Source organism: Grampus griseus, assembly GCF_964374135.1.
Source record: "Grampus griseus genome assembly, chromosome: 7".
In the NCBI taxonomy this organism is placed as follows: Eukaryota; Metazoa; Chordata; class Mammalia; order Artiodactyla; family Delphinidae; genus Grampus; species Grampus griseus.
The window spans coordinates 15,729,463-15,747,690 of NC_139001.1; the positions used below are offsets into that span (position 1 = coordinate 15,729,463).

An 18,228-nucleotide genomic window follows, 5' to 3' on the forward strand; every position below is an offset into this window, starting at 1 on the left:
AAGGCACCACTGGGACATACAACTAAATTTATACACATTCGAGGAAGTGGTCAGAGAAATGTGTGGTTGCAAAAGAGTTGACCTGAAAGTTTAGTCGATAGTTCAGTTAGGAAGGAAAAGTGTCGATGGAATGGAAAAGATGAAGTGCTCCTGCAGTACAGAGAAAGGAGGGGTATTTAGGATGGGGAGGTTCAGGGAAGGTTTTGTGGAACTGGGTTTTGAGACCTGACATTGTGTAAAGATGGGCAGAAAGGTGGTAGAACACACAGTGGGTTAAGGTGGCAAAGTCAAGATATGGCCAATCCTTGGTCCATTTTGGTAAGCACAAGGGATTCTGGGAAGTAGATTTGTTTCAGTCCAATGAAAACTTTAAACTCCACTTGGTGAACTCTTTGTAGATATTCGTGTACATGTTCATTAATAGTTTTCTACATTTTGAAGCTGATTTATTCAGGAATATATTAGTCATTATTTCTTGTAAAAATTGGTTATTAGTGCTTGGTATTTGAATATACATGTTACTTGAGCAAAGAAATTTGTGAATGATACTAAGAAATAGATGATCTAGAAATCATTCCTATGCATTTTAGAGTGAAGATTGGTGATTATCTCCTTAATTCTGGAAACTTATTGGCTTGCTGAGACTTTGGGCAAGTCCTTTTAAACCCTCTGAGTATCAGCTTCATTTGGAAAACAAGGATACTAATTTCTAACTCACAGAATTGTTACAAAGATATAATGAGGTAAAGAACTTTAATAATCAGAAAAAAACAGAATCATATAATGGTTAAATGTACATATAATGGTTGAGATGCTAGATATTTTTTTCCATCTGAGCCCAATTTGAGCCCAAAGTGCTTCATCTCATTTCATTAATTTTTGGATTCAGTGCATCTGGGAGAAGTTTTCTACCTACCATAGTTGATCAGAAAATAGAAGTCACTTCACCCACAGATCCACAGAAAATTATGAGTTGATAGTTGATACAGAGAAAAGAACCAGAATTTAGAATTTGAAGACCTAGGTCTGAGATTTAACTCTGTCACTAACAAGCCAGATGATGATAGAGGAACCATTTCATTCATTTGAGACTCAGTTATTATTTTTTTATCAGTAAGGTAAATCATGATGATTTTAAAGTAATTTCCAGTTTTTAAAATTCTGTGCTAGGCAGCGCATTTAATACAAAACATGAACATCTCTAGCAAATAGTGGAAAAAAATATTTTAAACAATATTCCTAATTTTTCCCCTGTAATTTACATTGTTAGTTACCTGGAACGTCATCTTCCTGTTTCAGTTGGTTTTCTCCTGTTGGTTTTCTTTTCTAGCCACTGTCTCTCTTTATGCCCATCTTATGCTCAGACATTCACATACTGATCCTGCTCTGGCTTCTTCTACCAGGAAGAAGAAAGCATTTTAAGGGCCCCCTCTTACTCAGTTGCATCATGGTTGGAAATGGGGATGAGGATTTGAGAGGCGTGGTCAGTAAGGACAACCACCTCTGATGACTCAGGCCTTTGACAAGCTTTCTTAAAACTGTGGCTTATTTACTGTGAGAGTGGAGAGAGAGATGTATGACAGTGGCTTCAGTGCTTGTTTGAATGAATTGCATAACTGCATTCACATGTGAACGCAGTGTGAATACACGTCATTTATCTCGGTCCTCATGGGCAAATGCTTATATTTGTACATTCAAATGTATCTACAAGTTTCGATGAGCAAATTGGAAGCACCCTACATAACCTCAGAACTCAAGTGAAATTTTTACATATCAACAATACTACCAACCAAACAATTTTGTTGTTATTCTGAAACAACAAATTCATTTGAATACTTGCTGGAGGAAAAAAATTTATTTACTTTTTAATTGTGTAGCTAATCAAGAGAGGGTATTTTTTTTTTTTGCGGTACGCGGGCCTCTCACTGTTGTGGCCTCTCCCGTTGCGGAGCACAGGCTCCGGACACGCAGGTTCAGCGGCCATGGCTCACGGGCCCAGCCGCTCTGCGGCACGTGGGATCTTCCCGGACCGGGGCACGAACCCGTGTCCCCTGCATCGGCAGGTGGACTCTAAACCACTGCGCCACCAGGGAAGCCCAAGAGAGGGTTTTTATTAAAAACTTATATTTCGTTAATAATATACATGGAACAAAAGAATGGAAAGAAATACGGTAAAGGAGATTGGCCAATCTATATCTCTCTCTTGATCCATCTACACATTCATGCATCCATCTATCCATCCGTCTATGCATCCGTCCACCCATCCATTTACACAATCTGATCTCTAATTTTAGACACTGCTCAAATTTTATTTTATAATGTAATTTACCTTTATAATGTAAAGTCAAAAATCCACAACAAAATAAGAAATGTATTTTGTCCAAGAAACTCTTCTTAGGAATAAACTTACAATTGGGTGACGAAGAGTAGGGCTTCACTTTGAACTAAATTGGCAACATAGTCTTTAAATGCTGGCATTATCCTTACATATTGATGGGGTGATTTCCAGTTAAAATTACTGGCTGGTGTGGGTGGGAAGGATGAGTAGGACTACATTTGGTCAGCATCCAGGAGGGTCCTTAATTTATTCAAAGCTGCTGAAGATCAGGACACATTTTCAGACCCTTACCCTCTGCCCGCCCCATTCTATCCGAGCAGGCATTCCTAACTCAACAAGACTTGTCATCAGAGCCTTTTGGAGAAAGGAGTGCCTGGGGTCAACCCACTAACTCTGAAATCACTTATTGTGTTATTACTCTTCTTCATGAGGAAGGAAAGTTGACCCTCTTCTCTTCTGTTCTTTCCTCTTCTGTCCTCCCCTCCCTTACTCTCTCCTACCTAAAACTTCCTTATTCATTTCCTTCCAGCTCTGCAAGATAGTTCCTGGAAAGCTAATGTGGAGAGGAAAGGCAATTGCCCAACAATTCACATAGAAGCCTGCTTTTGAAAGAGTTCTTGATTTTTTTTTTTTCTTTTCTAGAGTTGGGTACCTGACCTATTCACATTGCTTGTGGCCACTAATCAAAATGAGAAGATAGTGAATTGGTCAAAACTATGCTTCATTTTGCCTATATAGATTCATATCAGTAGACAAAATTGAAGATGAGAATTTGCCTCCAAGCAAACATACTCAAAGTTCTTCCCCATGGAAATCGAAATGAATGTTGGCATAAAGGAGAGGTCAATTTCTTGTAGGCTGTTTGCCTGACTTTTGTTAAGCTCAGCCTTCTCGTTTAAGTCTTGAGGTATTTGGGAGCACAGGATTTATTTACTTTCATAGCTACCATAACCATTGATCCCACAGCACAGACACATGCCCTGGGCCAGGAGGAGTAGAGTATCCTGGGCTACGTTTTAGATTTTTAAGGGAATTGGAAATGGAGCAAGAACTGAATATCCTTTGTAAGTGGATATGTATATACTGGCTGATTATGGGCAGGATCTTCAGAAGAGGAAGCAGATGAGAGACAGGATAATGCTCTTATTTCACAAAATCCGGAAATGCTACATACATCTTCAAAGTTTTGTTGATTGTTTTTCTCTCTGAGTCTTAGAACTTAGAGAGCATTTTTATCATGGTATTTTTTTTTTTTTAATGCCCGGTGGGGTTGGATAATATGAAGGTGAAGGGATGCAGAGGGCCACATTTTCGGAGGATATATTGTACATCAGGAGCTGTTCTGTGCTTCACAAACTCTTCTTTCCTTAAAACCAGTCTTTGAAGCATATGTTTTAAACCACATTTTACTAATGAGAGAACCGAGTCAGAGGGTTAAGCAGCTTGCCCCAAATCAGAGGGGAAGTGGCCAGGTGGGCATTTGAAGTAGATTGGCTTGTCTCTAGAGCCGGGGGTCTTCTACCATGGCTTACTGCTTTGTTTGTGCAAACCTTTGGTATCATCTCTTCCGAATTCAACGATGACTGTTGCTTATATGCAAAGAGAAGAAAACAAAATTTCAAAAATCAGCCATCCCTATCTGACTAAGGACAGTGATGTATCATTTACCATTATCTGCTTAGTCATCTCGACTGGTTTGCCAGTTCCTCCTGGGGTTCTCTGGTGGGATATGACACTAATTTGGAAGCCAACCTTCCAAGTCTGAGCATCATACCTCTGCAGGATGGAGAGAAATCCCACTCTCTTCTTCATTATCCCTTTCCTCCTGGCCTCTATCAAAGTACTATTTGCACAGTAGGTCTCCCATGAGTGATTTCTGATGATGACCTTGATGTTGCTACTAATGTGTTTGCCAGGGAGAATTAAGCTCAGCCTTCTCTTTTGCCTCCAGGAAAAGTTTTCTCTTTCATTTATGTTCAGTTATTACCTCTTTCTATCTTCCAACAAGCAATAATTGACCCAGATAAGATTTGGATTTTCAAAACAAGCTTCCCATACTGCCTCTTTTCTTCCTTTTGGAACCCAAGAGAAAACGAAAAGCAAAGAAACAATCTTGAAATACCATATGGGAGGTGTCAGTTAAAGCATTTATGTATTAATTTGATCTCTGTATTAAAGATCACAGGCGCACAGAATCTATGGCTCTGTTATTTAGTAAATAATGTATCTAGGTTTTTCAGCCTTGAGAGACCACTTAATCTTCCTGTTGCTGCAGGGCATGGCTGGATTATCTTCCGTATATAGTGATACTTTACTTTGATTCACTGGAAAGAGCACTGGAGAGGGAGTTAGGTGATTTGAGTTTTACTTTCTTAGTTTAAGCGCCATACATTATTCATATTTGCATGCCTGGTGCCAAGGACAATACCAGCCAAATCTTAGGCACTCAGTAAATGTTTACTGAAAGATGTGTGATTCGGGGCAACCCTACTTGCTCTTTCTGACCTTCAACTGCAAAATGAAGGGACTGGCCAAAAGTTGCTTCCTTTGATTCTGAAATTCTGTAAATGTTTTGCTTTGGTATTTCAGGTCTCTTAGTCATTTTTCTTCTTAACTCCTTTGGTTGGTTTCTGGCACAAAAAGTGTAGTATTTAACTTTCTTCTTTAATCTGCCTTTCTTCTCCTTTCCAAACATCTCCCAGTCATGCTAATCCTGACAAAGTTTAGTTGTTTAGGTTTTGTGTGTCTTGGGTTATCTTGTCTTCATAGGGGTGGCAAAAGCATTCTTTTGTTTTCTACCTGCTGAAAGGCTCTTTGTGTAACTGGTCACCTCTTTTATATATTCAGCCTTAGTTTATTTGTTGACTTTTAAATGACTGATGCACACAATAGCAAAAATATTCGGTAGTGGAAAATAAAGGCAGGGTGGTTCTTTGTCAACTGTGTCTTATTTAAAGCTCTGTAAATATAGTTAAGGTTTGGGTTTCATAGCCAGAATTCTTTCTTAGTAACTGTATATAACATAATTTCACATACACCAACCACCATGGAAAATATCACTCACCTTTTATGGTCATGTTTTCGCAACGGATTTATAGGGTTGACTGTGACTTGGAAGAAAATGTGACGATACTGGCCTTTTTTTTTCAACCCACATCAGTGGTTTAACCGACCTGTTCCTCAAATAACAATGTTACTCATTGATCTTATATTTGGGTAGCCTCTCTTAGTTCTCATTGATCAGGTAGGTTACATTACTCTTGAGACCTCATTTTTTTCTCATCTGTAAAATGGGGATGACAATACTCCAATAGGGTTTTGGTAACGATGAAAGAAAATGCACATCAAGAACGCTGGAAGCAGTGGTTGGCTATAGTAAGCTGTCAGTAAATCAGTGAATAGCAGCTTTTCTTATATCATTATTACTGTTATGGAGGTGATTTTGCCAGAATGTTGAAGGAACCATCACAAGAAGGGCTTTGAGAGATCCATGTTCTGCCTCTAGTTAACCAGTTTACATAAAAATGATTTCAGAATTAAGTTGTTCTACATGGCAGTGGATGAACACTTGGACCAAAAAATATGGTATCAATTCAAATGCAGTAACAAAAACATAAGCTAAATCTCCTCATAAAGTGGGTGTTTTGCAACATGGTTTTTCTTTCCCTATTAGAGAAATATTTTCCCAAAGGAGGAAAAGAAGGTATGTTTGGGAAAGTAAAATGGCTAGCCACAATTATTTCTTAAACTGATATCATTGGTGATATTAGTGGTAAGCCACCCAGAACAAGAGCATTTCCAATATTCTACAGTTGTGCATAAATAAGGTGTAAATGGAAGAGATACATAATTACTGTATGGAACATGATCTTATGTTCTATTTCATGCATTTATTTTTTTCATTCATAACATTTTAGAAATGCATATTTAATCCTGAGAGATTAAAAATGCCTATTGTTCTTTCAACTTGTTTGCTGTGTCCTGATTTTCTTTCCTGACTCAATTCCATTGAATATCTATGAGTTGTCACACTTTTAGTAAGTAATAACTGTGTCAAGCTGTGCTGACAAAATATCCCAGCATAACTGTTAATAAGCATTGTCATTTTCATTGTCATGAAACAGTTTAGCTGATGATTTATCTCTTATAATGCAGCACTTGGGGCAGATGTATGACTTGTCTCTTTAGCAAGTCAAGTAATTTCTCTAACAAAATGTTAAGCACAGATGGGCCATAAGCTGTCAGTTAACTATTATTGTGTCTGCATCTGCTTGCTCTCAATGCACTGTTTTATGTATTCAGTCAGTTACTTAGCTGCAGCTCCCTGAAAAGCTGAACCTACTCTGATTGGCAAATAAAATGTTCATTTGTCTCTTCTTCCTATTGTTTTGTTTTGGTAACACATGTCAGCAGCTCAATTACCCAGTTCATTAACAGCTCCCAAAGGACATGATGGCCAGCCCGTGATAAGAGGGCAATTGTGGCACATATGGTCAATAATGGCCTCTCTCTTGGCAATTGTAAATAAAAGTCACTTGGCCCTTTTCCTTTCACAAGAACTACTGTTTTCCTGTTCCCCTTCAGTGTGCAAATTACCTTTCTTTGCTCCCTGCAATCCAGTCCCAGTAAACCAAAACCTAGCTTACTGCTTTTAGAGACACGGAGACTTCAGCACGGAGAGAGCTCTGGCTCTTAATTTTAATTATGACTGACTTTTAAGCTCTTGAGGGAGGAAAGTTCTTATCAGGGGAGACTATTCTTAGAATGCTGTTAGCTGACTAATTAGTTAACTAATCGGTTTTCCTAATTGAATAGCAACACATTTTCTTTTTTTCTCTTTGAAACACGCTGGTGGTGGTTACCACGAAGTTTCAAAAAGCCATTGAAAACAAATATTTGCGAGTAGAAATCATTTGCCGGGGTCGGGTAGGGAAGTGTGGCTTCATCTTTGCTCGATGAGAGAGATTCATTTCGTTAAAAGGATTCTTGTTACACACACGTAAGTCTCAAAATAAAGGGTTTAAGAAGCCACTGGGTTAATCTGGGTCACTGTCAGGGTCCCCAAAAGTAGTAACGATTCCTTCTTCACTTTATGCCTTTGGAAGGAGGTGCTGAAACAGCAGTTTGGTTGGGATTTTGTGGCTCCTTTAAGCAACATGTTGCTTGTGTCGGGGAAAAGAAAGGGCACAAACATGTTTTTACTTAAACACATCAACGAATACAGCTACTAAAAATAATCACTAGCGGGGCTGCAATAAGTGAAGGAGAAATAGCCTCTTTCTAGCTGTGTTGTTACGAAGGAGGCCTTTTAAGTGACTAATGGTCAGGTAGTGGCTGTTAGGAGGGAACTCCACCGGATTACATTTCCTCAGTGTAACGTGGATTGAGATCCAACACACACCTGAAATTCAATGTTATTAGAACCTCAGGATCCGGGGTCTTTAGGGCCACGCAGCTCATTGCCTCGGAGGCAGCTTGGCCGTTCAGCCAGCCTCTGCTTGTCAGCCCTTATCTTAAATAAACACCCAATGGTCCATGTTGTGCATTTCAAGTCACTCTCGGGCCCGGAGCACACGCGGCCCTCCTGGACTGCCCCCGCGGCCGGCCATATTCATAACCAATCTGTACTCTCCTCCCAGGGCAGCAGGGACTCGGGGAGTTGTTGAGTGTCAGGGTTTATTTGCGCTATTTTGATTAGCACCAACCTGGCAGGAGCTTATTTTCCTTCTAATGACCCCGTGCTGTGAGAAGGCGGCTTCCGAGGGAAGGGCTTGGGTCAGAGGGGAGGGGACCGGCGTTACATTTCTGCAGCCCCCAGATGGGGACTGCTGGGCGGGAACGAGAGTAGGTGAATGGCTGGAGGGTCTTAATTAGATTTAGAGTTCTTAAAAGAACCTTTCCGAGAGAGAGCCCAGAATATTCTTGCCATACACTGTCCTGCTTTTTTTTTTTTTTTTTTGCACTTGCTAAAGATTTTTGGACTGGCAAATTGGGGGAGAAGTTGTAGAGGCAATAAAAGCAAAACAAGACCCCCTGACCCCCGCCCCCCCGCCACCCGCCAAGAGGCCACTGATCAGGTTATAAACTATCTCTCCTAGTTTATCAACGATCATGGTCACAATTACTCAAATCCTAGTTCTGAGTTAGGAATTCTGGAAAGTTCCTTAGATAGCTTGAGTTTGTTAGGTCACACCCGCTTTCTAGATCTACTTTAGGGTTTTGTTGTAAATCTTTGGTTTGTTCCTTTCAGCGGGGTCTCTTCTTGTTTCCTTCTCTTGACGTATATACAATTTAAAAACATTAAAAGAAATAATGTTGCCGATTACTTCTTAGCTTGTGAATTAATGTGGCAGAGAAGCTTCCAGGTGCTGAAGTCTCTCAACTGGCTTGGATTAACCCCTACTGTGCTTCCATTTCAACCTCCCCCTCCTCCCTCCTCTGGAAAAAAAAAAAACACCCAACCTCCCCTTTCTCATCCACTCCGGCTTTCTTTGTGTCTGCTGCTCCCTGCCAGGCAGGTGTCAGAGCCCTGAATGAGGGTAAACGCTCCATTGATGGATTCCACAGATGGAGCGTGGAAATCGGTAGAATAGGCCTCGGCCACAGGCCATTTCTTGGGATCCAACAAAAGCCTCCAAATAAGTCAACAAAAATCCCAAAGATCACAAAGGGAAAGTGTCATTTGTCATTTACTCTGGGTCTGTGAGGGAATATCAGACTCTTCCTGATTTTCACCCGAGTAAACACGAGAGAGGTCATTCACATCTCTCTCAGTGTAAAAGGGCTATTTCAGATCAGAAAACAGTTAGTTGTCCCATTGTCCCCTTGGTGTTGAATGGTAAAACTCACAAACACAGGAGACATTCTACAATTAGCCAAGTAAGTACATCCAACTTCAAGTTGACCCGTTAAAGACCTCATGGGATATACTTCTGAAATACCTTCATGCTGTCTGACACAGGGTGAAACCACCTTGTGGGGCTCTTAGGCACGATTTTTATCTGTATCTTGTTCTTTCATCGGTGAAACATAGCTTCGAGTGCCGACGCTGACAGGTTTTGCTTGGAAAGGTTAGTACAGATGGGACGACCATCTGATTTGGTCTGAGGCTGTCTTAGAATAAATGACAGTTGACCAAGGAAGTTCAGCCTCAAAACCTGCAGAGAGAGATTCCCCCCACCTCCTCCCGTGTCTGTAAATTGCATTGTGTTATATCTGGGGAAAACATAGAGTTTAAATGGTTGTCATGTTTTGATTCTTTAATTATTCAGATGAAAAGTCTTGCTGAGAAGAAAGACGGCGTGCCAAGTGCATGCTTGTGAATGATTTTGGCTCTCCATTTTTTGCCTGTCTCCCATCTCTGAATTATACTGGTCTGGAAACCAATAATTATAGAATTCCACGTGACTAAATCCCTATAAAATTGAGGTAAGATCTCATGTATAATAGCATTAACTAGGATGAAATATTTCCTGAGGCTATAGAAGAGGTCACAAGGGGTTAACGGACAAAGACATACTCTCTAATTCTGTAATTCCTTCTTTAATTAAACTTCATGGTTGGTCCGCTGGTGGTAATACTTCTGCCTTCTCCTCCCAGTTTGATTTGTTTCCGAAAGAAGAATTTGTAATCCTATGGGGTATGATTGTTGCCTATGCTTGATCTTTTTTTTTTTTTCTTTAAGCAGAAAATGTCCATTTTCCCAAGGTTGATTTGGGGAGTTAATGTGAGATGATTGGGATAACTAAAAATTTTGCTCCTAAGACCTAGAATTAGCTTAACATAGAAAAAGAAGAAATGAGCCTCTTTTAAAATTAAGAATAAAGCACAGAGTTGAAACACTCAGGCACCTGGGTGAGAGGTGACATTTTCCTGGTGATCACGCTGAGGTTTCTGCTGAATAACTTGTGAATATCCCAACAGATTTCAAGTTTTTATTCCTACACTTTTGCCTAAAAAGAATTTGAGGTTACTTTACAGCTCTTGATATCCTTTCACTAAGGTGCCTTTAATATCAAAAAAGAAGACTTTAATAAAGATATAAACAGAGTGATCAGTTCAACTGCTTGTGAACAGTAGTATTTTCCCTATTGACCCTGGATCTTAGAACTAAGCGTCTGTGATGATTATTAATGGAGACTGCACATGGTCAGACTGACTGCTTTAATTTCTTAAATTCATTCAATATCTTGGAAAATTGATCCATTTCTTAGTGCTTTATTGTCGTTAAACATCTATACTTTGAATATATAAAGAATTCAATAAATATTTGTTGAATTAAATTCAATTGGGAAATTGATTTGGCATATATTATTGATTAAACTGTTGTATTTCTGTCAATTTCATTTGGTTCTAAGAAGTTTTGAAAATTTGGGACAAATAAGAATAGTAGTGGCAATCAGCTAAATGATTTACATTGGGATTCCTGTTTTGGTGTGTTTCCGGTATTCCTCTTCAAAAGGGGACTGTTTGTGTGTGTGTGTGTGTGTGTGTGTGTGTGTGTGTGTGATAAAGAAACTCAACACCTATTTAGAACACTCCAGGCTAGATGAGAGAGAGTTCTCCGAAGTCCCATAAACCTGGGTCAAATCCCAGTTTCCAAGTTGTGTGACCTGAATAACCTCTCTGAATCTTTCCTTTTTCTGGGGTGAGTATTTACTTCACGGGTTTTTGTGTAGTTACGTAAGGAAAGGAGAGAAATTCTCCACCTCTTGGGAAGGTTTGCTTCAGGTTCATTGGTGACATTGAGTTAAACAAATGTATAAGTCAGAGAATGGATTGTGAAGGGGTTTTGGTAATAGAGTCAAAACTTTCAAAGTCTGATAAGAATATGGATTAGGATAAAATCTGAGAATTTTTATGCAATTAAAACAATAAAATCTCCACTTAAAGGACCATGTATTATGTATTGATATGGATTTTCTTATGAGAACTATTCTGGAATTTCAAATTAGGGGACAATATCTCTAAAGAACAGTAAAGCAAACTTTGTGAAGGCAGGTGTAGAATGTGACTGAGCAACTTAAATGTATGAAAGTCTCCCTTTAATATTAAGGCCAGGGCTTCCCTGATGGCGCAGTGGTTGAGAGTCCGCCTGCCGATGCAGGAGACACGGGTTCGTGCCCCGGTCCGGGAAGATCCCACATGCCGCGGAGCGACTGGGCCCGTGAGCCATGGCCGCTGAGCCTGTGCGTCCGGGGCCTGTGCTCCACAGCGGGAGAGGCCCGCGTACCGAAAAAAAAAAAAAAAAATTAAGGCCAGACAGTATAAATAGACTGAAGAAATTATATTTAATCTAGTTGCTATATCCTGGCAATTTATTAGCATTTAGATAACTGTCTTGCTAACACTGCTTGTAGTTTTCAAGTCATAGCTTAAATACTATTCACAGAAAAAAAATAATTTTTTTCTGTCAAGCTGTCTGAAAGAAAGGCCTTGTTTTTACTTTGCTGAAATATTTAGCAAGATTAGATACTTGGTATCTAGTATCGAATTTGTTCCAGTATCTTGAGTAAAGTTAAATATGTAAAATAGAACTTCAACGGATTGATTTAATTTGTGCTGTTAAAATGGGATTTAAGTTTTAGACTTGTTTTTGGTAAAAACTGAATGATTCAAATTTAGGACATTATTGTGAACCATGTTCTGTGTAAATAATACATTTTAGGGCTTCCCTGGTGGTGCAGTGGTTAAGAATCCACCTGCCAATGCAGGGAACACGGGTTCAAGCCCTGGTCCAGGAAGATCCCACATGCCGCGGAGCAACTAAGCCCGTGCGCCACAACTACTGAGCCTGCGCTCTAGAGCCCGTGAGCCACAACTACTGAAGGCCACCTGCCTAGAGCACGTGCTCCGCAACAAGAGAAGCCACCGCAATGAGAAGCCTGTGCACTGCAATGAAGAGTAGACCCTGCTCACCGCAACTAGGGAAAGCCTGCTCGCGGCAATGAAGACCCAGCGCAGCCAAAAATAAAATAAATTTAAAAAAAAACACAAAAAACATTTTAATTCTATTGAGTAGTATAAGAAATGGTAGTGTTTCCATCTTTAGAAAGAGCTAGTATTTCCTAGCTGGTAGATTAATCTAGGGTTGCTGACTGAACATTTTTTAAAGCCTACATCCTTTTGGAGTTTACAGATGGGGAAAAGTTAGAATTAACTTGTAAGGTTGTGGCTTCATCGTGTCAAAAATGATCAGCTGGTTCAGATAATTTTCTAGCAGAAAAATCAGGCAAATCGTTTCCTCAGTGTCTTTAAAATGATGCTATTTGGAGTTTTTCCTAGTTAGATGGAACCTTTGGATTGCTTTTGAATTAACAGTCTAGGAATAAAAGTAGTAATTTGCTAGCTTGTTAAAGAAAAATTTATTTTTGGTGGTAAAGGCTGTGCTATTGAACTCAGATAGTCTTGAGTCTTGTTTATCACTGACTGTTGGTGGTTCTTCATCTTTTTTTAAAAACCACAATCCTCTTTGAAAAAATTGGTAATTATTTCCTAGAAAAATTCAGGCATGCAAGTACTTGCAAGAATTTCCAAGTAATTTTCAAGGACTCACAACCCCCGCCCCAAAGCTCATCTATAAGTGGTAGTTGGGTGACTCAAAAGAGCAGAATTTCCATTTTAAAGATGTAAAATTGTGACAGAAAAGTGAGTTTTGGTTCAAAACTTAATTTTTCTCCTGTACTTCTAGTCATTCAGCATGTATTTATTGAGCACCTATTATGTTCCAGCAGTAATTCTAGCAATGAACAAGGCAAAGGAAGGGTCTTGAGCTCATAGAGCTTCTATTCTGGGGGATGTTAATTGTTACGGTGAAACAGTGGTCTTGACCCTCAGAATTAACTCTGGTTGGTTGGTACTTGTACATCTAAGCAGCCCTCTTTCTCCAGAAACCAGCGATGATTTTGATTAATTGACCTGACAGTGCATGGCACATCATATTTACTTGGGAGGATTTACTAGCCCCAGAGACTCCCAAAGGAAACATGAAAATTTCCACATAGTATTATCCTAATGGGATCATAGTAAGAGAAAGTGCAAGCAAAGATTTAAGGTTCTCACAGGCAGAGGAGAGATTTTGGTCAGTTCTTAAATGCTGTTGAGTTTTTCACCTGAATTCACTTTAGACAGAAAAGTCAGGGCAACAGAAACTGGAAGCATGGAAGGAAAACATTTTATAAAAATTTATTTTCTTCTTAGGGGAATGAGTAATCTGTTTCTTGGGGAGTATATTATTTATAACGGAAAAAAATACAGGTGGGAGCAATTTTTTGGATAAATTGTGGCAGAAAATATTTTATATACTTGGGAATTTTGAGGGGGAAGTGAATAATTAATCTGAAATGTTCTGCAGAGCGTTCTCAAAGTGTCTGTCCAGGATCAGTAACATCAGCGTCAATCGCCAGGGAATGTGTTAAAAATGTGAATTCTCAGAGCCCACCCCAGACGTATGGAATAAGAAGAGGGGACAGCCATCTGGTTTTTAATAGGTTCTTCCAGGGATTCTGATGCTCCAGAGGTTTGAGAACCGCTGCCCTACAATTAGGCACAAATTATTGTTCTTTTAATTTGGTTCACGTTTATTAAAGGTATACACATGTAAGTTGTATTGACTGCTTTTGAAGTTTATAATGCAATGAATGACATATTTCTTAGCATGTTAATACTCCTGTAAAGTGTTAGCATACTTAAAGTCTATTTTTCTTTCTTTCAGTTAATACTAACATTTCCTAAAATAAGATTTATATTAAATTAGACCATTTTACATTAAATTAGATAACAATTGAAAAACCAAGCTTAATGGCTAACATACAGTAGAGCATTACATATTATAATTCCCTTTTGCTTTTATGTGCCAGTATCGGTTTTCTTTGATTTGTCATATATATTATTAATTTACTCTCTTAATTTCACAGTATTTGAATGTGAATAAAATGTAGAAGGACTAAAATATTAGAAAACTTAAAATTATATTTGTGGGTTATTTTGGATGTGTACCTTTTGGGGCAGCTTATAATTTATACTGAAGTAAAATGAAATTTTAAATTTCTATAGGGCAGAACTAAGTTTGAGCTTAAGAGAAAAGAGAATTAGTAGTATAGGAGATACTTCATTTTAGGATCGCTTCTTGCACTTCCGGCATTTCCCCAGGTTCTACCAGCCTGGGGGGCGGAGATGAGTTACCTTGACGTTGACATTAGTCATCTACAATTTTCTGGCTTTCTCTCCTCATTTGCTGACAGCACACCTCAGCCTCTTCCCCAGAGGATCCTCCAGTTATTTGGGAAGTTTTGAGAGCATTTGCATGTGTTCAGGGGCAAGGCTGCTCTGGCTCCCACGCTACACTCAAGAGTCTGTGGCCTGGTAGCCCTCTGACACCCTCTGCCACTGTCCTGAGGGCCAGGCCTCTGGGAGGGGGCTGCTCTCCTACCGAGAGCCCTATGTCTGGTGCATCTTCAAGCTGAAGAACCTGCTGTTGGCCAACAAGTGCTCTACTGTCACAACTCACAGACGCTAAATTGCATTATTAATGCAAATTTCGACAATTTCCCAACTCCTCCTCCGGTTTCTTGGGCGCCTGCATACTAAAACTGGAAGGTCTCCTTCCTGATGCGTGCTCATCCAGGCGAATTCAAGCTTTGGTGAGGAGGGGGCCTGTAGCAAGGCTGACTTCAGGGACGTGTGGCCTATGCAGTCGCTCAGGGCCCCATGTGCAGAAGGCCCCGTGCTTAGTTTTATGCTCTGTAGTTGCCATCTTGAAATTCGTGATAACTTGTGAACACGGGGGTCCTGCGTTTTTATTTTGCACTGCGTTCCTCAAACTAGGCAGCGGTCCTAAGCAGCTGCCTCTCAGACCCAGACTCTGAACTTCTGTTTAGAAACAGTTTCGTAGACGATGCCTGCTTCTTCCTGAGTCTGTTCTTGAGATTTGCATTAACAATGTCTAAACTCTCCTTAAAGCATTTCCTAATATCTGGCAATGAGAGAGTAAATTTAACACGGTGTTTCTTATAGGAGCGGTACAGTCTACAAATTTATAGGAATCCTGCACTAGTTTACGATTATTGCCTTTTTAGATACGAAGTCAGTTTTGGAATATTAATTTAAAAAATCACTTTTTAACAAATTTTTTCCTGGTCTAAAGGCTGGTGAAGATTGATCAGGAACCAGATTAAATGTGATTCATTTATTAGACAAGAACGGAGTGCCCATTAAAGGCTAAGGACATGGGCCAGAAACATGGAGTAAGGCCTGTCTCTGCTTTCTAAGAGTTCATAATGGGCTTAGAATGACAGGTGCAGAGAGCCATTATTTCTGCCTGGGGGCCTTGGAGATGGGATAGGGGAAGAGATTAAATACCATTTAATAATGTAATACTGCAAGGAGGGGCTTTGTGTCAGTGGGAGGACATTGGGAATGTACTTTAGACTAGGATTTGAATCATTATAGCTTGGTCAGACTTTTTTTTTTTTTTTTTTTTTCATATTTTGCCACTCCAAGAAGCTTGTGGGATCTCAGTTCCTTGACCAGGTATCGAACCCGGGCCATGGCAGTGACAGTGCTGAATCCTCACTGCTCAGCTACCAGTGAACTCCCCAGACTTGTTTTCTGATTCACATTTGATCACTTTCTTTCTCCTGTGCTTTTAGCCTCGGCACCCCAATCAGATGAAGGCTCTGACATCGACTCTGAACCAGATTTACCGCTCAAGAGGAAACAGCGCAGGAGCCGAACCACTTTCACAGCAGAGCAGCTTGAAGAACTGGAACGGGCTTTTGAAAGAACTCACTATCCTGATATTTACACTAGGGAGGAACTGGCCCAGAGGGCAAAGCTCACCGAGGCCCGAGTACAGGTACTGACATCCAAACATCCCCTTCCTGCTTAAACCCACACAGGAAACAAGAGTGTCTTCTCCTCTAAAGCATGTTTCAGACCAAGAAAGTAAATATATCAGGAATGGTCCTTCCTTGTGCATGGCAGCCTCTCACATTATAAAGTTCTTCCTTTCTCTCTCATTTCTTTCCTTCATATTTCGCCGTGTCGTGATAACGACGTCATGACCTCCGTTTCCATTTTATGGCATGTGCTTGGTCCAAGCACCTCCTGCCAACACCCCCCCCTCGCCCCCTGCCCCGCCATCTCCCCCAAGGTATGTCTGTGGTATACAGCAACATATTACTTTGCTAACCAGTCAGAAAGTTTTCCTTTTCCTCTTAATAGGGTGATAAATCCAATTAAATTTATTGATGTGATGGCTATATTTGCTTCTTTTCTATCACATTATTTGATACAAGTATTTTATATATATAGATTTAAAACTGTGATCCATTTAATTAGCTTTCTTTGTATTCTTAGTATTTTTTTTGTATTTATGAAAGTAGACATTCTTATTTTAGACTTTGGTTGTCATTATGAGGAGAATGTAATTATATCAGATGTATCACAGAGAAGGGTGTCAATTCACATTATTTATTCACCATTTCAGGAATCCTTGTTATGTACCAAGCACTGTATAGACTTTGGGGGTGGTACATAGATAATAGCAAAATTTTGAGTGGTTACTCTGTGCCAGGCACTGTTCTAAATGCTTTATAAGAATCAGTTCATTTACTCACCGTTAAAACCCTAGGTTGGTGCTATTAATATCCCCAATTTATAGATGAGGAAGCTGAGACTCAGACTATTTAAGTAGCTACCCAAAGTCATGTAGCTAGTAAGTGATGGAGGTAATTGGATTCCATACACTTCCTCCCTATGGCCTTTCAATTATGAAGATGTGCAAAGTTATATAAGGTAAAATCCCTTCCTTTAAGTCTAGAAGCTTTGCAAGTAACTGTATTATTTAAAGAACATTTTAAATTATCTTTTCAACTCAGAAGTGTTCTGAACCCTCTGGAAAGGCTACTTTGGTGTAATATGTTTCTATTGAGTGATAGAATGATGTTTCATTGTGAGTAATGAACTTTCTTCTCAAGGCAGTAAAGCATGGTTGGAAAGATTACAAATGCCTCAGGGTATCCTGGAACCCCTTACTGCCCCAGGAGTGAAGTTACCTTGTCTGGAAACGTCATGTTATTGCCAGATACTTGACGTTCATAGTTAGAGTGAGGCTGGGGACTCAGCAGCGAACTAGGCAGTTGATGTGGTCTCCAGATTGATCGACGCTTTCCCATAAGCATCTAACTACCTCTCCTATCACAGACTATTTTGGAATAGCCTCTCGTAGCCTGCAGAGCCAAGTCAGAGGGATTGTTTTCTTCAACTTGACTTTCTTTCTGATCATCACAGTGCTAGGAAGGCCAAGGAACACTAAGATGAATTAAGGCAAATTTCTCAAGGAACTAGTATTTAATGGGTAATAAAGTAAACGCATGAATAATTTAAAAACAAAGCCGAGATGATAAGTGTGTTAGAGAGAGCTGAAGTGCAGTGAGAGTCGAGAAGAGGAAAGGGTCAGATTTTATTGGAGCAAACAAGAGGGGATCATGAAGAAGGGAGGGTTCAGATGGCCTTTTGAGTTTAGATAGATATTCATTGGACAGGGAGGTTGGGAGAGTATTTTGGTAATACAGAATAATGAGCAAAAGCACAGAGTCGGAAGCACATGAGTTGCATATCAGATGACCTTTCATTTTTCACTCTAGTCGTGTTGAGAACACAGTGAATAGTTCAATTTGGTTAAGGGTAGGGAGTGCTAGGGTGGCAGGAAGGAATATGATTGCTTGAAAATCTATTTGCTCTCTTTGTATTCTTAGTGTTTATTTTTTGGTACTTATGAAAATGTTCATTCTTAACTTTGGTTATCATTATGGGGAGAATATGATTATGTCAGATATAACATACAAAAGTGTGTCAACTCAGGTTATTCACTCGTCATTTCAGGAATC

The 18,228-nt window shown here is 39.7% G+C and overlaps 1 protein-coding gene across 3 annotated transcripts in view; it reads left to right on the forward strand.

The window, feature by feature from the left end:
* The window catches only part of PAX3 (paired box 3), a gene marked incomplete at both ends in the record, with an annotated part of 94,685 nt that overhangs the window by 48,276 nt on the left and 28,181 nt on the right, over positions 1–18,228 (forward strand). For all 3 annotated transcript variants that reach the window (XM_082658989.1, XM_082658990.1, XM_082658991.1), the window contains one exon: positions 15,988–16,193. In XM_082658989.1, coding sequence (XP_082515115.1) covers positions 15,988–16,193 — 206 coding nt within the window. The remainder of the gene's footprint in view (positions 1–15,987; positions 16,194–18,228) is intronic.